The sequence below is a fragment of the Astyanax mexicanus genome, chromosome 16 (assembly GCF_023375975.1).
Source record: "Astyanax mexicanus isolate ESR-SI-001 chromosome 16, AstMex3_surface, whole genome shotgun sequence".
NCBI lineage: Eukaryota > Metazoa > Chordata > Actinopteri > Characiformes > Acestrorhamphidae > Astyanax > Astyanax mexicanus.
The window spans coordinates 25,698,850-25,723,220 of NC_064423.1; the positions used below are offsets into that span (position 1 = coordinate 25,698,850).

Below are 24,371 nucleotides of genomic sequence, written 5' to 3' on the forward strand. Positions count from 1 at the left end.
GGGTAAAATAGCTAGGGATTTTTTGTGGTTTCTATGGGATTAAGAGGGGGTTAATATTAGCTGTGAATGTTTGATTTATTAATTGACTGAATCTCTCTCCCGAACACAATCACTCACACAGTGGAGGAACCCCAAGATGAGCCCGATTCAGAGGATGATGAGGATGATGAGGACGATGATGAGGTAGGCTGCATTCTGTATGCATAGATCTCTTTTTGCATGTTAATCATGCAGGTATTTTGGGTAGTGTTGTTGAGGAGTCTCTATGATAATGTGTGTAGTAAGTTTTTGACAGTTTTTTGAAGCAAATAAATAATTAGTATTCATATAAATGAGATTGGTGACAGTCCAAATTCCAATTCAAACTATTGTTTTACTAGACATACAATTAATAATTTCCCCACTTTTCTCTACACATTGTGAAACAATGTGAAAACTCTTTTTAATTATTGCACTGCTAAAAGGATACCTTCCTTAAGTTCCTTAAATTTGAAACTATGAGGAATTGCTTTGAGGAATTGTCAAGATTTCTTTTTTTTTTAGAAGAAAATGTTCCTTGAAGCACCTTATGCTTTCTTGAAGGTTCCCCAAAGCACCTTAAGAGGCACCTCCACAGTTTTAACACTTGAACAGTGTGAAAATAAAGCTATTTTATGAATCTACAGCCTGTAGGAATTTAAATATTTCCACATTAATTTATTAACCATGATTTTTAAATGTGTTTATGAACATCCACAATGTTTTCTAATCATGTCTAATCAACAGGAGGATGTAATGGAGGCAGATTTGGATAAAGAGGAGGTTCTCCAGCCCCAACCTAAAGAACTGTCTGGAGAGAACCTGCTAACCACAGAGTACCTGGGAGTAAGTCTTCTAATTCTCATTTGCTACTACTATTTCAGTGCTTATTTATCAAATTGGGATGGGCAATGTTACATGAATAAAACCTGCCATAAGTCCAAAAGTCTGCTGGGAAGACTTTCTACTAGATGTTGGATCATTGTGAGGTTGGGTGATTAGTTCTGCCACTCCAGCTCATCCCAAAGGTACTGGATGGAAAAGAACTGGCATGGTGACCTTAGGTTTATGTGGTAACAGCTGCTACAAAGAGCCCTGTTGTATTGGTCAATATACAATTGTTGTATTGGTATATAAAATGTATGTTTGAACACCTGTGTCAGCTGTGGGTGAACTCTAAAGCAGCTAAACTCATTAAAAAAGGGTGTTTGCGTAGTTTGGGATACTTTTTTTAAAGTGTATCTACACAGGGGATTCATAACACATTCATAAGTGTTGAATAATGTATTGTACGTATGCTTAAATATGCTTTAAAAGAGTATGTACCATATTTAGTCATGTATTCTACATAAATAAGGTCTTATGAATGGAAAATGTGTTACCAATTAAGTCTAAGGCCTCAATATCATACATAGAATTGATACACATTGTTCATAAAGGGGCATCTGTTTTATAAACTGTACATATTTGGGAATGATGTTTCATAACAGTGTTATAAATTAATTTAGTTAGGGGCATCAACTTTCTTCATGAATCAGGCATGCACTGTCCTGGTTACATTGCTAAAAAAGACCTAGGACTAATCCCATTTCACCCCTTGGCCCTATCACTTAACTCCACCCCTCCGTTTTGTGCATTCACTTCTAGGAGTATGGTGTCCCGATTCCTATTAGGCTTGAGGGGTAAGGGAAGTATGGTCCTTAAAACTGAGATTTTTCATAGGCTCAGTATGATCATCATTGACAAGATAGCAATACATGCGACCAAAGACAAAAAATTGCTAGTAGTTTGTCTCAAAAGCTAGAGAGCTAGCTAACTTCCTCAGACTCAGAGACAGCAGCATTTACAGAGGAATTAAGCAATGGACAATAATAATTTATTACTGCAACACCTGCCCACTTTTTTAAGATATTCGATGTCAAGTTGACAAGTTAACCAGAAGCTAGGTTGCTGAACTTTAGCGCTCCGCTGCTATCAAATTACCCTGGTCCCATTGCCTACGGACCAACACTAGTAGCCTAGTAATGAAGCAGTGTTTATTAATTGTTCAAATTTATAAATTTATAAATGTCTAAATACTGCTTTATATATAAGTTTTTCTAATGCTTATAAATGTGTTATTAAGCCTCTATATAAATAGCCTTCAAATAAAGTGTTCCCATTCTTTCCAACTTGTTTGCAAATCTCAGGAAAATAAAATAACCCAAAACCATACAAATCCAAAATAATTAGATCTACAGGGTTCATGGAATTTGAAAATAGCAATTCCCAGGCCTGGATAAGTTTTGGAAAAATAAAAATAGCCCCAAAAAATTGAAAAAGTAATGGAAATTTGGACTACAAATCTTTGTGTTTCCATTTATCGACAGAGGAAATCTATTTTGAGCTAACAAATACGTCAGCTCATTACTGAGTTAATTCAGTAATTTAGCCCTACACAATGGAGCTCTCAGGATCTGACACACATTTTATTATTAAAAAATAATTTTAGGCCTACTGTAATTCATTTTGATTATAGTTTTAGTTACATTTTGGTTTTATTGTCCATTTCTTCACTGATATTTTAAAAATTGTATGGTGTTGAAAATTTGCCATGAAGTCATGGAAAAGTGGAATTCATGGAAATCATGGAATTTTATTGGTTAAAAAGTGTTAAACCCAGAATCTACATACACAAAGCCCTCATGTCTTTTCATGTACCTTTAAGTTTGCTTGTTTTTTTATTTTTTTCCTCCAGGCCCTTATAATCCTGACTCAGTGATGCAGTTGACTGCTTTAGTGGTGATTGGGGCTTAATTCTATGAAGGAAACTTTTGTTAGAAGTTTGCCAGGTTCTGGCTAATGCTAACATGCATAACCGTGCATAGGATGAATGTGTGTGTTGTATGGTTTCCAGATCATGACGAACATGGTGAAGGGGAAGCAGAGGTGGAAAGGTCTTTCGGCTCAGAGCTCAGACGAACCGCTCCAGAGACCCGTCACACCCAGTTCACACCGAAACACCATGTAAGTGTCGTACTGCATTACGAGCACAGTAATACACGCAAGACCACCCACATATAGTTCTTTATTTACAACTGTGGGGTAATAGCACTTCCCACCACCACTATACTCAAGTATTAGGGATGAACCCATACCATTTCTACCTTTCTAATACTGATCCTCAAGTACCTTCTGATACAGAGCATCCCAACCAATATAAATTATTTCTAAAGTCTTGAACCTAGACATCCTGATATTTGCACCAGTCAAAGGCTTCCCACCGAATGAACCACCCGCTGAATTGTCAACACGGCAACATCAGACGCATGTCCTTCTAAAACCAAAAAAATCAGCATCAAGTTAGGGAAAACGCATCGATACATAAGTGATGATGTAAGGATGTAGGAGTATCACACAAAGGTCTTTGGTGCGCTTCCTAAACTGCAGTGTGAAAACAAAAATAGGCAGACCAAATATATACAATGTAGTAAACACATGAACCTTGGTTCAGACCACTTTTTAGTATATTTTATTTTCAGACCACGGTCCGGACTTTCAGGTATGAAAGCACCCTAAGTTGACCCTAAGTCTGTGCTACAGTTGCTGCTATTTTACTTAAGTTAGATTGTGAGACAGTACCTGTAATTTCACTATAGTATAGTTTATGATCTTTTAATTGAGTTAGATTATAATATAGTATCCATACTTTCTGTATTTTGCAGTTTTGAATCAGAACTTTAGTGTTAACTGTTAAGTCACAACGGGGTCTGCAGTGGTCAGCATCACTAGATATAAGATGCCATATAGATAAAATAATAAACTTAACACAGTGGCTGTGAATGGTCATCTTATCTGCATGTTTATTGCTTTATAATCTCATTTCTGCCCTCCTGGTCTCACATAAAAGCTGGCATTTATTCAGTGTTTAATGATTTTATAGTTTTATAGTTTAATAGCGATGGAGAAACAGTAATTGTGGATGGCTTAGAAACAGGTCGTTATCTAGGTTAAAATTTTCTTGGTTAATTGGTATGAAGACTGTATAAAGTTGTATAATACTCAATTCAGTTAATCCAGTTTGTGTGGGTTTGCATGACGGGTGGGCAATATGGCCCTAAAACAATATCACAATATTTCAAGGTATTTTGCGATATTAATATTCTTGCCGATATGACAAACCACTGAAAAATATTTAATTGATTTCAAAAACATTCTATTGCAACAGAAAAAAATTAAATGTTAATAATTGATTTACTTTAGTACTTCAGTATATAAGATATGGGACACCTAGTTTACACAGTTAAACAGTCAAATTTCTCACAACACATTTGGTCTGACTCTGTTTTGTGTTATTGGTTATTTCTACATTTTAAATATAAAGACTAGAAATCATTAAACATATGTACATTACAATATGCCCCAAAAATGCTACTGCATAAAATCAATAATTTTACTTAATTATTTAATTAACATTTTACCTTTACTGTTATGTCTATTTCATGATACTAGTTCCATGTTCCCACTTGAAAAAAAAAAAATCCATTACAGTGCAATTAAAAAATCCATAATAACTGTAATAATATAGCTTTTTGTTTGATTGTGTTTTTTTTAACATTACATGTTTTGGTACCACTTACAATAATACTATCTTTATAAAGGGTTTATAAATGGTTTACAATTACTTTATGAATGGTTACTAATTAGGTTGTAAATGCCTTATAAATCATTAATAATCCATTGTAACACATACGTAGAAAGGGCAACAATATAGATGGCTGTGGGTTCGCTATTTGGCAAATAACAGGTCATTGTTGCCCTTTCTACATATGTGTTATAACTGATAATTAATGATAATTAACTTTTAAGGCAATTACAACCTAATTAGTAACCATTAATAAACTAATTGTAAACCATTTATAAACCCTTTATAAAGGTAGTCTTATTTTAAAGTGGTACCCATGTTTTTAAACATAAAGTTTTTTATTTGTCTAACAAAAACAAATGGAACATATTGTCCTATTTATCACAGACTACTTTAAACTTTTTTAAAGTTGAACAAGAATATTTTGTGATAAAGCCATTCAATGTCATGTTAAAAGTTTAAAACTCGCCTAAGTTATATTTAAAAATCATAATTGTCAAACACATAAAATAAAAGCAAAAAAATAAATAAATTAAGCAGTGGTGGTTGTCAAGGTGTTGCTAAGTAGTTGCTGTGGTCCCCCATTCGGTTGGTTAAGTGTTACAGTTGTATATGTGTCTTCTGCACCATTCATTCCAGTGGAGAAGGAAAATCTATAAAATCTTGCATTTAGTTGGAGCTAAAATTGTGGCAGTATCATAAGGATAAGTACTTATCCTTCTTCCGGATTGGATTCACCTCCATCCACACCACAAACAGGATGTACATGCATGCAAGTAAGGGTGTGGGAGAGGAACAGTGTCCAGATGTGTGGTCTTACATCAGAACCCAATTTATATTGTTATATTTTAGTGTCACTAAATGACTCGTCATTGTCGACCCCAATTTAATAAAACTCCTACAATGTAATGAAAGTAAACAAAAAGGAACTGTTGTTCAAGGAGAAGAGCATATTAAACAGCAGAAACGGTCACTGTCCCTTTCAGTTTTAAACCAGTAGATTTAGTCTTTGTACTCAGATTAGCTCCTCCTGTCAATCATGTCTCTGTTTATTTGAGGTCTGTGCTCAGTTTCTATGTGCTCTGCTCATAGTTGGGCTCGGTCCGAGTGTTGACTCTGGATAAATTGATAAGCAGCTGAAGTACAGAGCTCATTCATGTGTCGACTCCACCCGTCACTTTCCACCCTTCAGTGCATCCACATCCACTCTGACTTCATCAGACAGCTCGTCTGCAGCACGACCATGTCAATAGACCGGCCCGCAAATCAAACAGCACGTCAGAGAGCATACAGGATGCTCACTCACTAGCTCACTAGTTCATTCCCTCATTCACTGAGTCACTCCACATGTCTTTTCACACCGCGGTCTGATCGTTAGAGATGCAACCGAAAATTAAATTCACATTCTGTGTTTGTTTAAATACGTAAAAAACGACAGAATAATTTAAAATAAAACAATGAGTCATTGTGCAAAGTTTCCTCTCGAAGGATAAAGGATCAGAGCTGTGAATCAGACCAGTGCTATGTAAATGGCAGAGACTGTGGGAGAGAGCAGTCAGGGAGAGCCGAGAAACACCAGGCTAAAGTTAGTTATTCAATTAAACAAATAGTTCAGCATCACTTATCATGCTTGGTATCAGTTTATTCAGTTGTGTAGTCTGTTGTGTATGTTTAAAAACTATTAGCTGCACAGGGCTAGAATAGTAATGTTAACTGAGCTAAATTAGCCTTTTTTTTTATTACCAAAATACAAGCTTCCTTTTTATGTGTTAATTTCACTCAGGGCGCTTTTTTACGTTACATTACATTACATTACATTACATTTGGCAGATGCTTTTGTCCAAAGCGACTTACAATAGTCAAGTACAAAAGTAATTAAAAAAAAAGAAGTTAAGAAGAAAAGAAGTTAAGATAAACCATTTTTAGATAGGGCTTAAAGGAGGTCAAAGGGAAATAAAGGAATAGAGGAGTGAAGGAGGGGAAGAAGGAAATGAGGTTAGAAGTAGTTAGTGTGTTAGAGGTGTTAGGAGAGTAAGTGCTCTTTGAAGAGCTCTGTCTTCAGGAGTTTATTAAAGATAGTGAGAGATTCTCCTGATCTGGTAGTGGAAGGTAGTTTGTTTCACCATTGGGGAACTCTCTATGAGAACAGTCTGGATTGCTTTGTGTTAATGTTTGGCAAAGCGAGGCGACGTTCATTGGAGAACCTGGTGCCCGGTTCGCAAACGGTTCTTTGCATTTCCACCGCAAAATCACAGGTTCTGGGCCAGAAAAGCTGGTTCCGTTCTGGCCCCACAATCTTGCTGGTCTGGAACCAGCGAACCTGTGACGCGAGCGGCCAAAGGGCGGGGCGTTCGGGGCAAAGTTGTTTACAAACCTCACTTCCATTCACAGCTAAGAGCAGCAGAAGCAGCTAAATGAATGCAAATGAATCAACAGTGGTCCACCGAGGAGAGCAGCACAAGTTTCAAGAGGAGCTCTGGTTCCGCTGTGTTGTTTTCAAACAGTCCCCCGATTTCTGTTTACGCCCACATTCACATACGTAGTGAGTGATTCCTTAGAGCAGTGGAAACAAGGGCCGGTTCTTAAAAGGTTCGCAGGTTCTCAGGAACCGGCTCCGGCACCAGCACTTTGTTGGTGAAAAAGAGGTATTACAATGTAATTGCAGTATGTGGTACATTTATGCCTTATTGTCGCATTCAATTCAATTTTGTTTGGGATTGTTTTGGCCAAACATTTTTATTTCAGTACAAAATCCTGTTTGTAATAGAGATCCAAGCTGTAAGTGTGTGAAGAACCTTTAAATCGAATCAATATTAAGTTCCCTACCTTTAAAGGGAAATCCCTTTAAAGGTGAAGTGGACTTTACCTTCATTTACCCCCCAGCATTCCGAAATACAGCACTTTTAGCCAATGTTCTCAACAGGTTTGCAATGCTAGTGATAGGGGCATAGCATTTGCCATGCAAAGAAATCACTATTTTAAACCATTAACAAGCTCAAACTAGCTTTACACTTAAGTGGTAGAATTCTGAGGGAATCTGATATTAAAAACGAGGCACTGAGAACTTTAAAAGTGCACATGTTGTTTATTAAACACACCTTTATACACATAGTACATTTAGTCAGCTGATGAGCACAAACGAATAGGTAGGATAGGGAAACAGATTTCAAAATTAATTCGGTAGAAATGCAGGAAAATTAGAGAGATATTTTCAGCAACTGTGTATAAACAGTCTTTTTTAATAAACTGTGCACATTTAAAGTTCTCAGTTCCTCGTTTTAAATGTCAGGCCCCTCAGAACTCTACCAATAAAGTTTAAAGCCACTTAATGCTAATGCTAGCATTGTAAGCCTGTTGGAAGCATTGGCTAAAAGTCTTGTATTTAGTATTGCTGGGGGTGGACTGATGTGGGCTGTTTGAAAAAAGTTCATACTGTTTATCATGTTTCAGTACATCCCAAGTGCATTTCACATTGGTTGGAAGTGAAATGCATTAAAATAAAAACATCAACTTTAAAAATGTTGTATTTTTGTATATCGCACACAGGGGTTCCCGAGCTGGTCGTGATGGGACAGACCTCTCTAGTCCATTTCACTCCCCCTTCCCCTCCCGCCCCCCAACTCGCAGCGGCAGCCGGCCAAGCACCAGTGACTCCACCCATCGTGCACTGGGTAAGCACACACTTTTTATATTTTTTACCATTTGTGTTGAACACTGATGCGATTTAACTTATGACTTCCATGTTGATAGTGTGTATTTCAAAGTAACCAAAACCACTTTTACCTCAGGACAGTTTGTGGACAGAATAAAGTCCATGTAGTGCAGCCCAGTTTAAAAGCAGAATAACACTACATAGCAGAGTTTTATATGAATGATGTTATAGTCAGAGTAGCAGCTTTGATATGGAACCAAGGTCTGTTAATGCTAGAGCTGGGCGATTAATCGATTTTATCGATTAATTTGAATTTACAGTTAAGGACGATGTGTTTTTATGAAAATCAATTTTCTCTGAGTTTTAATTTTCACCACTGATGCTCCCCTGAGCTTAGCCCCGCCCCTCTCTCCCGGGCACAGCCCCACCCCTCTCTCCCTCCCTCGCGCCCATCCCCAATCCCCAACACAGCAAAAAACTGATTAATGTAATTTACGTAAAAATAAAGTTATTTTGAGACGTGACTGCCTATTTAAAAAGCAACAGAAGTTGTTCATTTGTTGTTTATAACATATTTAGAGTGTTTTTTACTTACTTATTTCTCACTCACAATGTTAATCCTTTACAGCTTCAAAAACATGTATTATGCAAATTAGGCGATGACGTCATTTAGCGACTTCTAGCGACTTTTAGGAAATTTTAGTAGGGAAAAAAATCGATTTAAATCGAAAATCGGATTAAAAAAAAAAAAAAAAAAACTACCATTTTTTTTAGGCCATATCGCCCAGCTCCAGTTCATGCTAAATCATATTTCTAAAGTGGTTTATTTAGCTTTTTGAAGAAAGTATTAGTTTAGTCACATACCTGTTGAAACTGACAGTCTAGCCCTTTGATACTTTGTCTGATTTTTGCAGACTAATTTTCGTCAGGTTTCAAAACCAAACGTGTATTAATCATGATTTTCAAACATGATGAGTCTGAAACTGACTGACTGCAATGCTGCTGAAATTTTGTAATCTTTACCTCTTTGATGTACTGTGTTGTGAGATTTGTTAAAACCAGGCTGACCAATCAGAACTGAGCTCTGTTGAGCAACAGAGCAACCATCTTCATGGTTGTAGACCAAACAAATAAGTCTGAAAGCAGCAGCAGAAGAGAAAAAGGACAAATGGAGCAGAAAGTACAATGAGCAGAGAAACTAAAAGAATAGACACTTACAAGAGCATTCATGAGAGCTGTTTAGTGTCTTGCCCCCAAACAAAATATATATTTATTATATAATTATTATATTTAATTATTTAATAATTATTTTCAGAAAATGAGTAATGGCTAAAATAACAAAAATCAATATTTGGTGGAATAACCCTGGTTTTTAATCACAGGTTCTCCTCCACCAGTCTTACACACTGCTTTTGGATAACTTTATGCCACTACTGGTGCAAAAAATCAAGCAATTCATGGCTTGTGATCATCCATCTTTTCCTCTTGATTATATTTCAGAGGTTTTTAATTTGGGAATTTTTTTTCAAGAGCTGTGTATCTGTTAAATTGAATTAAATTTATTTAAATTAAATTAAATATAGCTATGTTTCTATGTCCAAAAAATGTTGTACTCTGTGTGAAAAGGCCTTAAGTCCACTGTTTGTTTGCAATGTTAGACAAGCATCCCTCTGAGATATAAAACATTGGCTGTCGTGGCTGTATCCAGAACATAAAGCATGCCTGCTCTCGCTCTCCAAGCGTCTCAGTGTTGGGATTGAATAACGTCTGAGGGGGATGAGGTCACTGCTTGCTTTTTGATAAAGTCCCCATTTTTGCTGAGGCGATTTAATTTCCTTGTTCTTTAAGTCAGGCTGGCTCTGTACAGAGGCTTCCTGTCCAGATGCCTTTCTCGACATGATTCACTTTGATTCTCCAGCGCCCGTGGGCAGGGCATGGTCGGAGACCAACGCACAGAAAGAAAGCATTGAATTTTCTGGATTCAAATGAGTTCACCATTTCCTTAATAATATATCGGTCATGAAGGATATGTGGTGTAAAATTTTATTAGAATGTATTTGCATATATTTAAATAAGTGTCTCAAATTAAATTTCCCTTCTGTGTTTGTGTGCCCTTCTGTTGTTGTTTTATTATTGGATTTGATGTTCACAGGTCACCATGATGACCATGATGTTTCCCCACTGTCCTTTCACTTTTTAGTAATGCATTAGACACTTCTTAACACGATTTTAGTAGTTTTAGTAATCTCCTTAGATGCTTTATTCTGCATGATGCATGCCAATAATGTGACCCTATTGAAAGAGATGAGTTCCACATGGTTGTTTAACAAATGAGAAGCTACTCACTGCATCAGTTAGAGTTATATAATGTGTTATCAGCTAAAACATCATCACCCATGCAATAATTTTCCTATAGGAGATTCTTACCTTTTTGCTTAGTTAAATGCAGGTGGTCTGGTAGGTGTTCTCTGCATTTCGACCGTTTTTCATAAATGAATGAACAGAAGTTTTTGAATAAAAAAAATAAAAAAAATAATAATACTTTTACACCGCAATTTATTTACATAAACCTGCATTAAAAACCTTCCACATGCTCTGTTTTACAATTACACTTTCTCACCAGAGAGGTCTCTAAATCTCCTCTAATCTCCAAATCCCCAAAACATAGAGACTGTCACTTTTCATAATGTTTACAGCTTAGTATTTTTATATATAAGCTGATAAATGTATAGTATGCTTTAAAATAGTGTTTACCAGAGGTGGAAAAAGTACTGAAAAATTGTAATTAAGTAAAAGCTCTGTTGGGCTCTGTTGGGCTATGGAACTGCCAGTCGGCTGTTAATAAAGCAGACTTTATCGCCTCTTATGCGAATCATCAGTCATTACAACTGCTGGCACTGACTGAAACTTGGATCAAACCTGAAAATACTGCTACTCCGGCGGCTCTTTCCAATTATTATTCCTTCTCCCACACTTCTCGTCTCTCTGGACGAGGAGGTGGAACGGGCCTATTAATCGCTAATGGCTTAAAACATACTCCACTATTACCTGCAAACACATTCAGTACATTTGAGTATCATGCCACACTGGTTAATACTCCAGCAAAACTTGCCATTATTGTTCTCTACCGTCCTCCTGGACAAATGGGCGAATTCACGCATGAACTTGACATGCTACTGTCTTCTATCCCCGAGCAAGATTGTCCCATGCTCATTCTAGGGGATATGAACATCCACCATGACAGTACCAGCTTCACAGACTTCTTATCCCTCATGCAGTCTTTCGAACTGGAGCAGGTCCCCAGCCCTCCAACACATAAAGCTGGCAAACATCTAGACCTGATCTTCACTCGTAACTGTGACACCGACTCTCTAACTGTCACTCCTTTGCACGTCTCAGATCACTACTTTATGAAACTCAATGTTCATATTTCAAATAAACCCACAGCTACTCCTACTATGGTCTCGTTCCGCCGAAATCTTCGAGATCTCTCAGCAGACCAGTACTCCTCGCTGGTGACTGACAATATGCCTCCACCAGGCTCATTTTCATCACTCAATGTAAATGATGCCACTGACACTCTCTGCTCCACACTAAGCTCCTGTTTGGACAACCTCTGTCCTCTTACATCTCGAGCCATTAGCTCAAACAAACCGCAGCCATGGCTTAAAAATGACACACTCAGGGAACTACGCTCCAAACTCCGAGCTGCCGAAAGAAAATGGCAAAAAAACAAAAAACAAAAAACAAGCAGACCTAAAAAATTACCAACTGTTCCTGGCTTCTTTTTCAGCCAACCTCACTATTGCTAAAGCTGAATTTTATCACAATAAATTCTGCTCTCTCACAGACTCCCGGAAACTATTTGATACATTTAAATCACTACTCAACCCTCCGCCTCCTCCTCCGGCTACATGCCTTACGGCTGAAACACTTGCCTCATTCTTTACTGGCAAAGTGGCGGCCATCAGCAACCAGTTTACTGATGCACAATGTAGCAGTCCTACTACATCCTCTACTGCCCGGTGTCCCTCCACCGAAGGCGTTGCTTTCTCCTCGTTCACTCCTCTCACTGAGAACGAGACACTGGCTCTCCTAACACGTAGCCGTCCTACTACGTGTCCGCTTGACCCAATTCCTTCAAACCTACTGCAAACTATCGCACCTGCAATCATTCCGGCTATCACTCACACGATCAATGCCTCTTTAACTTCTGGTGTATTCCCGACTGCTTTCAAACAAGCACATGTGACACCACTGCTTAAAAAGCCTTCTCTCAACCCCGCCCAGGTTGACAACTACAGACCGGTCTCACTACTACCCTTTCTCTCTAAAACACTAGAAAGAGCTGTTTTAAATCAGGTCTCTGGCTTCCTCTCCCAGAATGACCTTCTGGACCAGAACCAATCTGGGTTCAAAAAAGGACAATCTACCGAGACGGCTCTGTTGTCTGTGACTGAAGCGTTGAAAACTGCCAGAGCTGCAGGTCAGTCCTCAGTGCTCATTCTGCTGGACCTCTCGGCCGCATTTGACACAGTCAACCATGATTTCCTCCTAACTATACTCTCAAACATGGGGATCGCAGACAATGTGCTGTCATGGTTCAGATCGTACCTCACTGGGCGCTCGTTCAAGGTGTCGTGGCAAGGACAGCTGTCCTCAGCCCGCTCCTTATCCACTGGGGTTCCCCAAGGTTCGGTACTGGGACCCCTTCTCTTCTCCATATACACCACCTCTCTTGGTCAGGTTGTCCGCTCACACGTTGTCCGCTTTGCTGATGACACCCAGCTATACCTGTCGTTCTCACCTAAAGATCACTCAATCTCTGCACGGATATCGCAGTGTCTCTCTGACATATCCTCATGGATGAAGGAGCATCACCTTCAATTAAATCTCTCAAAGACTGAACTTCTGGTTATACCAGCAAAACCATCTTTTCAACACAACCTCTCTATAAGCATCGACTCTCTCTCTCTCTCACCGACAAAGGTTGCTAGGAACCTGGGTGTTCTAGTTGATGACCAACTCTCCTTCACGCACCATGTGGCCTCAGTTGCTCGATCCTGCCGCTTTGCGCTCTATAACATCCGAAAAATTAGACCGTTCTTGACGCAACAGGCCACCCAACTCCTGGTGCAAGCGGTCGTCATCTCACGCCTCGACTACTGCAATGCCCTGCTAACTGGCCTCCCGGCCTGTGTAGTAAAACCACTCCAGATGATCCAGAACGCAGCAGCACGTCTGGTCTTCAACCAGCCAAAATGGGCACATGTCACCCCGCTGCTCATTGAGCTCCATTGGCTACCAGTTGATGCTCGCATCAAATTCAAAACTCTTACAATCGCCTACAAGGTGATGACAGAACAGGCTCCTTCCTGCCTGCACTCGCTCCTGAAGGCTTACGCTACCTCCCGGCCGCTGCGCTCCTCCAATGAACGTCGCCTCGCTTTGCCAAACACTCAGCAATCCAGACTGTTCTCATACAGAGTTCCCCAATGGTGGAACAAACTACCTCCACTACCAGATCAGGAGAATCTCTCGCTATCTTTAAGAAACTCCTGAAGACAGAGCTCTTCAAAGAGCACTTACTCTCTTAACACCTCTAACACACTAACTACTTCTAACCTCATTTCCTTCTTCCCCTCCTTCACTCCTCTATCCTATTATTCCCCTTTGACCTCCTTTTATCCCTATCCAAAGATGTTTTACCTTTAAACTTATTTTACATTGTACTTGACTATTGTAAGTCGCTTTGGACAAAAGTGTCTGCCAAATGTAATGTAATGTAATGTAATGTAATGTAAAAATAAAAAAAATCTACTTGAATAAAAGTAAAAAAGTTCTCAATTTAAAATGTGCTTTGAGTAAAAGTTACATAGTTACTTTTAATTATTTGATGTAAAAAAGTACAACAAATCGTGAATTAAATTGTTTTTAATGAACTATTATTCCACATAATAATTTGGATCTTTCAGGCAGTATTTGTTCAGACCACCCCACAAAACAATTTCAAGAACAAGTGGTATAGGTTTCTATGATCCAAAAGTTATGGTTATATATGTGACTATAAACTGTAATTTTCTAGTTTTACAGGTCATTATTGTTTTTTAACTGGCCATTGCTATGCTTTAACTGCTAGTTACATGTTTTTATTTTGTAATTCAGACAATTGATTTTTTTTTTTGCCCCAGCATTTTATTTTTTTACTCAGTAATTGGGAGTTTTTCAATGTAGCGAAGTAAATTACTTGTGTCAAAATGTACTTGAGTAAAAGTAAAATTACGTATTTTAAAAACTTAATTACAGTAAATTGAGTAAATGTAATTCATTACTTTCCACCTCTGGTGTTAACACACCACATCACTTTATTTTTATTTGAAAAGAGAGGCAATGTGTATTATAAGCTCTTTAAATAAAAAAGTTACTGACACTAAAGGCACTTAGAGTGCAAATATGGCAGTTTGTTGCTTCATATTAAACTGCATTTTAAAATGACAGTACTGAAAGTTTGAGTATCATATTACATTGCTTTAAAGCACTAAATATTATTACTAGTGGTGTCAATCGATTAAAAATTTATTGTGATTAACTGTGATTATTCGTACTTGTTCTTCTAAAGTTGCAAGTTTTCATAGTGGGTATTTAAAATGTAAATAAAATAATAAATGTAAGAAACATAAAATGCAATTATATTTATATTAGTGGTGTCGATTAAAATACTAGTATATACTTGTATGTTTAAAGGGAGATAAAAACCAACGTGGGATGCTGGAATAAAGAATGCATGACAAATTTAATATACTTTTTTTTACTTTATTGTAAACATCTGAGCTCTCAGGTTGTAAGGAGTTTTACATTTTAAGCACATGCACCATGCGGGCAGCAAGACCTACTGACCAAATGAGTGGCAGGTGTGGTGTTTGGACGCGCGCACACCCCTACGCCATGCGCATATGAGCCAGTCTTATATATGGGCAGGTCCGCCAGCGTCAGGTTGACCAGCAACGCTGGGTGGGGCAGATTAGAGCGAAATTTGAGGTCAAACTTGATGGCGTAGTTAATTTGTTAAAAAAATAAAAATAATATATCACATTACTGATTCCAAACTAATTGTGTGCGATAACGCTTTAAAATTGACAACCCTAATTATTTCATGTTCTTCATCCTGAACTGCTGTAGACATCTGAAGCAGTACATTCACAGCAGCAGTGTTTTTTTTTTTTTGTCTTTTTTTTCATTGTAATGACCACAGCCTTGTCCACTCCAGTGGCTCATTAAGTATAATGCTCCTCTCAGTACAGGAAACCCCAGGGCTGCAGTGGTGCTAATTTAAGATTCACAAGGAGCTCTAGTGAATTACATTCTCACTTAATTGGAACTCGACCGTCCCCCTCCTCCAACAGGGACTTGCTAAATGTGGTTAACACTTCATGCTTCTGCAGCAGACCAGTTTTAACACAATATTTTAACACAGTCTCATCAATATTTTTTTCATCTTGCTGGTGACAATTTCTGCCTTTTTTTACATAACTAATTACAGACTTACTTAGGAGTTTAAACAGAATCTTCCATTCCACGTTAAAATGTGTAGAATAAAGATAGAGCACTTATTTGCAGACAATGATGCAAAGAACACAAGTTCACATTCATAAAGTTTTAAGAGTTTATAAATCAGTATTTGGTGGAATAACACTAGTATTTAATAGTTTTCGTGCATCTTGGCGTGTTCTCCTCCACCAGTCTTACACACTGCTTTTGGATAATGCCTTTACTCCTGGTGCAAAAAGTCAAGCAGTTCAGCTTGGTTTGATGGCTTGTGATCATCCATCTTCCTCTTGATTATATTCCAGAGGTTTTCAATTTGGTAAAATCAAAGAAACTCATAATTTGTAAGAGGTCTAAGAGCTGTATATACACTACCAGTCACCGTTTTAGAACACCCCTTTTTAATCCCCTTTATTTGTGCCATTTAAACTCTCCAGGTCAGGCCAGTTGACAAAAATTTTACAAAATACAGTGTACAAATTTTATAGTAAACTACGAGTGCCGTTAAGGAAAACAAATTAACAAAAAAACTGAAAAAAGCTGGTGTGTCTGATAAAATGGTGTATGTACTGTAATTAATGAGTATCTCAGTGTGTTTTACTAAGGTAATAATAATCTGTGTATTCTGGCCTTACTGACCCTGCTGTAACAGTTCTGCTGCATTGTGCTTCACACCCCCTCACCAAAGCAGCTCCTTACGGTGCAGTGTGTGTGTTAATGATGTCAATGGAGTGAGAAGTGTGTGTGTGTGTGTGTGTGTGTGCGTGTGTGTGTGTCTCTGCATGTTTAAATGGTTGTGTTTTCTCCTCTGTAGACTCTGAGTGCTGGCGCTCGTCACAGGAGTCTTTGGGGCCGCCTGACACACACAGCATCAACGGACACTCACAGAGGTCAGTCAGTGTCCCTCTGTAAACACAGACACACAAGTATCATACAGTAAATGATATTGGCAAATCATGTGTTTTTTACTAATAAAAATAAATAAATGTATAATATATTGGTGGTTAGATTGGTGTGCTTGAAACTGGAAGGATTAGTGAATAATTCAAATGGATTCTAAATATTATAGACTAGAGTTGCATCGCAAAACTTCTCTTCATTGTTATTGCAATGAAGTTCCCACTGTTCTGTACTCCAAGGTTTTTCAAAGTTTCATTTCTGTGGTATTTTCTCATAAAAATATATAATCAAATATATGTGGAACTGTGAGGTGTGTACTTTCTTTTGTGATTATATCTGCCCCAATTGTTTATTTTATTCCAATATTGGATACACAGAGTGGAATATTAATTGGATCGTTGTCTGGTGAAATCTGTTTTATGGTTTATTGGTTTTTATATTTTAAAATCATTTGCAGAAAAAACACCAAGTGTCCATTATCTTGCAGCCCTAATTATTTAATGTAGTAACTGAAAAGTTTAGATACTGAATAATCCACATGAAATATTAAATAATGGATAATGCATGCTGAATAATTCATAGTAGATACTGAAAAGTGCATAATAGATTATAAATAATTAATTGTCAATACTGAATAACTCTTAGTAGATTCACAGTAAATACCAAATAATTTAAAATGCATCATAGTAGATACAGAATAATTCGTAATAAATACTAAACAATTAAAAGTAGGTCTTGAATCAATTATAATTGATACTGACAATATATAGTAGTTACAGAATGGCCTGTGTAGACACTGAATACTTTTTAGTAAATACAGGATCACTCTTAGTAGATGCTGCATACAATTTATAGTAAATACTGAATAACTCACTATGAACCTTAAAAAGTTATAAAAGTTACTAATCATAGCAGACACTAAATAATTCATAGTCAATAATTACTCTGATGTTTTTTATCCAATACGAATTATTTAGAGTCTGGTATGGGTTAGTTAATAATTACTCAGATTTTTTTTATCCACTAACCCATATCAGACTCTAAATAATTCATAATGGACACTACAAAATCAAAGTAATTACTGACTAACCCATAATAGACACAGATCAATTCATAATGGATACTAAAAAACATCATAGTTCTTATTAAAAACCCCAAAGTAAATACAAACTAATACACTTATTTATTAATTCTTAGTGGATCCTGATAACTGTTAGTGAATTGCTGAATAATTCAGTAATTACAGACAGATGAGGAGCTCGGGTTTGAACCCGAATACAAACCCTTATTGTTTCAGAAGATTCATTTCAGCTGTATTTATGCCCTGATTGTTTATGATGCTCTCTCACAAACACACACACACACACACACACACATACACACTTTTTGTGTTATCCTGCTTTGCTTGGTCAGACTGGGGGGCTGTAAAATTGTTCACCCCCTCTAGCCTGAATACTCTGAAAGAGGAGCTGATCATTAACCATTTCTTTAAGTTTTTATTTTTATTTTTTTTTACTTTTTACTGATTTTCCTCGTGGTTTTAAGTGTAACCACCAAATAATAATTACATATTCATGTTAAATAATTAAATTTAAAGTCTTCATTCTGTTTGTTTTGCATTCTGTTTGTAATGCTATAAATAAAAAGAAAAAAATAAAAGAAAAAAATTACCTACAGCTTTGTTAGATTTTAAGATAATGTTTTTGACCCATTATCTGAATATGACCACAGCACTGAGAAATCACATTACTAAAAAAGACAGGGCAGACTCAATGGCACATAAGTTTAAGCCACAACATTTAAATGGTTAATGGCTGCAGGCTATAGTATTGGAGCTTTGAGTAAGCAGTGGCTCCGGTGCATCTGTGACATGCCTTTCAACCAGCACAGAACAAAGGGCTGATTGAGCTGAAGAAAACCTGAATCCTCCTGCTGTAATAAACTCGCCCTCTTCAAACACGCCGCCGAGGTCCTGAGCAGGGGTGCCGCGTGTATACCGGCAGAAAACACATAAATACGCTTGAAAATGATGTAACATTTCAAATGAAACTGTTTAGGGGCCTGGTGTCACGTCTTTGCCCGAGAGATAATGATGAACAAACAGGGAGGCTAATAAATGAGGAAGTAAAACATGACAGAATAATCTAACAGGGCAAGGAACATGAACATAAAGGAATAAACAAGAAATAAACAAGAAGAAATAAACACGGGCTATTACTGTGAAAACGAGAATGCAAACACAGGAAGTACAGAACAACAGGGGTTAGTATAAAGACCGACAAACACTAGGGCTATATATACACAGGAAACATACACACGAAACTACGAACACCTTGTGAAACAGGTAATGAGGGGGCGGAGCTACAAATAGACACTGGTGAATGGAAAAGTACTGGGGGACGCACAGGGAGACGAGAAACACTGGGAAAACAGACAGGAAACATGGGAACAGACAGGAAACAGGGCAAAGACGTGACACCTGGCTATTCTCTCTTAAAAGAAGGGATCTTCAAATGTTATTTAGAAAGATATATAGTCATTAGACCTGCCCCTATAATTCCCCTATGGAGTTATTATACAATATATGCAGGTAACGTCAATCATTTTTGCTTGCCTTAGTATTGTCCAGTGTGTTTACTTAGTGAGGAGAAGTCATTAACTTGAATTGTTTTATTTTAACAATATATATATTTTTTGATAATTAGAATTTCATTGATCTTTATAAGGAAGTAACTGCATTGTTATTACATGTGCACCAGATATTCAGCAACTAAAATTGTTTGACAAAAAAAGATTCAATTCATCGTTTTTGGGCAAATAAGTGAAACAGCCAAAAACATATACCATAGAATGACATTTTTAAAGATGAGATCAATTTGCAAGTTCAGTGCTCAACATTTTTTGTGTTCGATAATAAAAACAGCATTTTTAAAAATGTTTTGCTATTTTTTAATGCAATGTGTATATATATATATATATATATATATATATATATATATATATATATATATATATATATATATATACGTATATATATATATACATATATAACATTTCTGATATAATAAAGCTTTCCATATTTGTTTGGTTTTAGTTTTGGCCACAAATGTTCGTTTCAGTGCATTTCTAATTATTTATCATTATATCAGTGGCATACAGTTCTCAAAATGCTCTTACAATGACTATTATATCATTTATCACAATAAATCCAGGCATAAAATACTCTGAGAGACCTAACTGTACCTAAATATTTTACTAAAACAATAACATATTATTATATCACTCACCTCTACAGGTTCATAAGTATATTAATAATGATGACGGAATAATGGGGAAAAATTATACTTAATTATACTTTTTACGTATAATTATTTCTACTTTTTTCATAATTTATGAAGATTTGTCTTCATGTGGGTAAAGGTTATCAGACACTCGGTTTCTGAGTTGTTACTTAGTTACTTATTTATGCAGATGACTTTCCGTTCACCATAACCATCTTTATAGCTAGCAGAGCTATAAAATGCGATTCATTCATTTTTTTCATAGGTATTTACATTGTTTTTGATTTATCATATCATAAGGAAATAACATTATGCAAAGTCAGCCAGTAGAAATGTACTGGAATCGCATCCCTCTTTTTAAAGACCAGCATCCATCCTGTTAGGGATAGATACACCAGTCTCAGATCAACAAGACAATAGTCAAAATGAAAAAGACATACATGGAGGCCAATTCACAATTATTGATCAGTTCCTATCTTATTATGACCTTAAAAAGTAAGTACATTGAATTTGATTAGGGTACTGAATTAGAAGTTTAGTATATGTATATATACACACACAGCCTAAATAGAGTATCTTACTATGTAAGCATGTAGCTGCTGATACAGAAACAAGAAATCACGTTGAGTATTTTGAGAAATCCCAATTATTTTCCTCGTTCATAACTTCTCTGATCCAGATCAGTTGGGATGGTGAGAATGCGGGTCTAAACAAGTCTACAGTGGCTTGCAAGAGTATTCTGTCAACAGGACAGAACAGTTGTAAGTCTTGCCCATGTAGGGGACACAGCAAACATGTGGAAGAAGGTTCTGTGGTCAGATGAGACGAAAACTGAACATTTTGGCCTAAATGCAAAGTGTTTTGTGTGGCAAAAAAGTAGTACTGCTCATCAGCCTGAACACACCATCCCTACTGTGAAACATGGTGGTGGCAGCATCATGCTGTGGGGATGCTTTTCTTCAGCAGGGACAGATAAGATGGTCAGTGTTGATGGGAAGATGGATAAAGCTAAATACAGGGCAATCCTGGAAGAAAATCTGTTGGTGGTTACAAAAGATCTGAGACTAAGAAAGAGATTCACCTTGGAGGCAAGAAAATGGCCTCTCAGTAAAATACATTCACATAAATGTTTGTGGTTTTAGGCTGACACAATTAAATAGTTTAAGGGGTATGAATGTTTTTTTTAAACCACTGTATTTGAAAAAAAAAAATCTGAACTTGAAATACCCGATATTTTACCAAATTTTAGAGCCCAAAAAGAGGACACGTTTTGGGAAAATAGCACGTATGGTCATCTTAATCATGCAGACCATCATTACTGACCTGCTGCCATTTTTGTTTACTTATTGTAATAATCATAACTGATACAGTTGTATCAGAACAGCTGAATATATTAGACCTATGTGAGTGTATAGAGACTCTATCATTATTTATTGTTAAGTATTGTGACCAAAGGAGGATAGGTCCCCCTTGTGAGCCTTGGTCCCTGCCAGGGTTTCTCCTTCAGCTCTGAGAGACTTTTTCCTTGCTATTGACACTTACTAGCAGTCATGTATTTTATGTTGTATTTAACTCTTTGTTATGGTACCATGGAGCTTTCTGTAAAGCTACATGGTAAAATCAGTTGTAAAAAGCTCTATATGAATGTACCCTACTAGCTAGCTTGTGTAACAAAATTTGATGACACATTTAGTGCCAGATAATCAGGAAATTCTTTTTTCTTTTTTTCTATTCTTTTTTTTCCCATTATTGTGACACTATTGTTTTTGCTACATTGTCCACTGGTATCCATTCTTATTCCTAACACGGATGTTAAAACAGGTTGGACGGATCTCAATTCTTTGTGGGCTTTTGTAGTCTGTGGTATTGTTGTTCACTGAGACAAAGTTTTCCCAACAGAGGAGCTTAATTCAGACTTAGTAAGCCTGTAATCTGACACTTAGCTCCCAATGAACTGCTTCATAATGTGATGGATTTCTGCTGAGATGAGGGCTTTTTATGTGATTGTGTTTATACTCATTCCCTCACTCTTTTATTTAAAAAATGGTTTTGTCTGAAGTTTGCTTCTATTGTTTTATACTGGAGCTTGAAGGTTAACATCGCTATTATGCAATGCATCCTTGTACCCTGACTGTTACCAGTAAACATGGAATAATGTCTCAGAACTCTTTTTTTTCCATTGATTAAATATTGTCCATATCCAACACTATCATCTCAAATTAAACAGGGACACAGAATTGAATAAAACCCAGTGAAACGTACTGTACGTATCTTCCGATTTGCAAGCCTAATCATCTGTTCTCACCCTGCAGTGACCTCGCCCCTGGCTTGGCAACCCGACCCAAGATTCCTCGCTCTCCCGACAGTGATGCAGGGCGACCCAGACTGCCCCTGCTTGGCCCCAAATTTTCCCAGTGCGAGCCGCAGCAGAGCAGCAGACCCAACAGCGCCACACATAGTGCTCACAGTAAGTATTACCATATACACACACTCACTCACACTGCCTATTAACCCTATCAACATCTTCCATACCATAGGTGGGACCAAGTCACTGAATTGTCAAGCCTTGACACTTAAATACTGAGTCTAATTTCAAGTCAATGCAAGAAATCCAAGTCAAGTCCCAAGGCGATACCAGCAGATCCAGAGTCAAGTCCCAAGGCGATACAAACAAATACAGAGTCAAGTCCCGAGTCAATACAAACAAATGCAGAGTCAGGTTCGAGGTCGATACAAGTGAATCCAGTGTCAAGTCCCAAGTCAATACCAGAGACTAAAAAAGATGGACGCCGTGTTGCTGTTCCCATTCATTCAATGAAAATAAAGCAAAAATCTTCCGCCATGTTGGCGATCCTGATACCCGAGTCTGCGCAGTAGAGACCAGAGGAGGGAGAAAGACTGTGGAGAGACAGCCTACTCATTTGAATAAACCCGCCCCAGAGGGCTGCCTTGACAGAGCTATCACAGTAGGTCACAGGCCGACGGTCTGTTATTGGTCCCACCCATACAGTCATTGGTCCCACCCCATGCTAGGTGTAACCCAGCCCTTTTACAATAACCACACCTTTTTGAATAGAGCTGAATAAAGTTTTAAAAAACGAATTCTGTGGGGATATAAAACTTTGACGGTATAAGCAGAGGTTACACTAGCTGTTGCGTTTAAATCATGAAGGTAGAATTACAGTATATTGAAAAAAAAAAAAAACGTGATTGAAAGTTGTCTGTTTTGCCATTGAACCCTATGGGGATAGGTGGGGTTACACAGCTTTCTGAAACTGAACAGCAGGGGGCGCCCGACCTTTAGAGAGACGATGCTCTGTCCAGCTATACACAGTCTATGGTCAATACAAATAAATCCAGAGTCAAGTCCCAAGTCAATACAAGTGAATCCAGAGTCAAGTCCTAAGTCGATAAAAATTAATCCAGATTCAAGTCTTTATATTCAAGTCCCAAGTGAATTTTTAACTCTTGATACTCCTGAAGTCCCAAGTCAAGGCGGCCATGTCCCAAATCAAGTCTTGACACTTAAGTCCCAAATCCCAATACATACTCATCTATATGCAGTATACCTTCACATCTATACTCATTCACATCAGCCCTTCAAAACTTCTGAGAGCATCCATGATGATCCGCCATTTGGCTTTTCTTCTTTTTATTTACCGATGAGTTATTTATACTGTGCTGGGAAGCAATGATAAAGGATCACATTGTCCTTTTTGTGCAAGTGTATTTGTTTTGCCACATTTAACCGTGCATGTGCATTTATTTGTGTGGCTTATGTTAACTTTGTGTAAGGATTAATGCTTCCATCTGTTTATATTTGCACACAATATTTATACAGTATATAAAGACCTGTCTACAGGAGTGATTGGTCTCAGACATGCAAACCAATATGAGCTTAATATAGAAGATGCAGTACATATCAGAAGTATGAAATCACAGGTCACATTATAATTTGTTTTAGCTTTACATTCATCATCAAAAATAGTTGCACCCAGAAGGAATCAACTACTGACAGGAATTAAACTTGGTGGGTAGTGGTGCCAGAATGTCACGGGGTGACTCAGAATTGCAGTAATCTCTTCAAGACGGACATCTCTGAGTTTCTTTACCTTGCGTTTAATAAAATAGCTATTTGTCCACTGCTACGCACCGAAATTGCGCTTTGGGCACGCGTTTCCACAGAGATCCACGTATACACAACAGCGAGTGGAAATGGAGGAGCTATGAACACAATGTCATGTGACCAAGAAAGACTAAAAACTCACTGGTTCTGCTGTTTTTTTTTTTTTCAATTGCAGACCGGATGTAATAGTTTTATCACTGAATAGAAGTGTAAGATATTTTTATA

The 24,371-nt window shown here is 37.4% G+C and overlaps 1 protein-coding gene across 2 annotated transcripts in view; it reads left to right on the forward strand.

Moving 5' to 3' along the window:
* Window positions 1–24,371, forward strand: part of LOC103047634 (lisH domain-containing protein ARMC9) — a 66,489-nt gene that overhangs the window by 33,306 nt on the left and 8,812 nt on the right. For both annotated transcript variants that reach the window (XM_007256796.4, XM_007256797.4), the window contains 6 exons: window positions 122–183; window positions 766–864; window positions 2,915–3,024; window positions 8,189–8,313; window positions 16,654–16,729; window positions 22,333–22,487. In XM_007256796.4, the coding sequence (XP_007256858.3) occupies window positions 122–183; window positions 766–864; window positions 2,915–3,024; window positions 8,189–8,313; window positions 16,654–16,729; window positions 22,333–22,487 (627 nt within the window). The remainder of the gene's footprint in view (window positions 1–121; window positions 184–765; window positions 865–2,914; window positions 3,025–8,188; window positions 8,314–16,653; window positions 16,730–22,332; window positions 22,488–24,371) is intronic.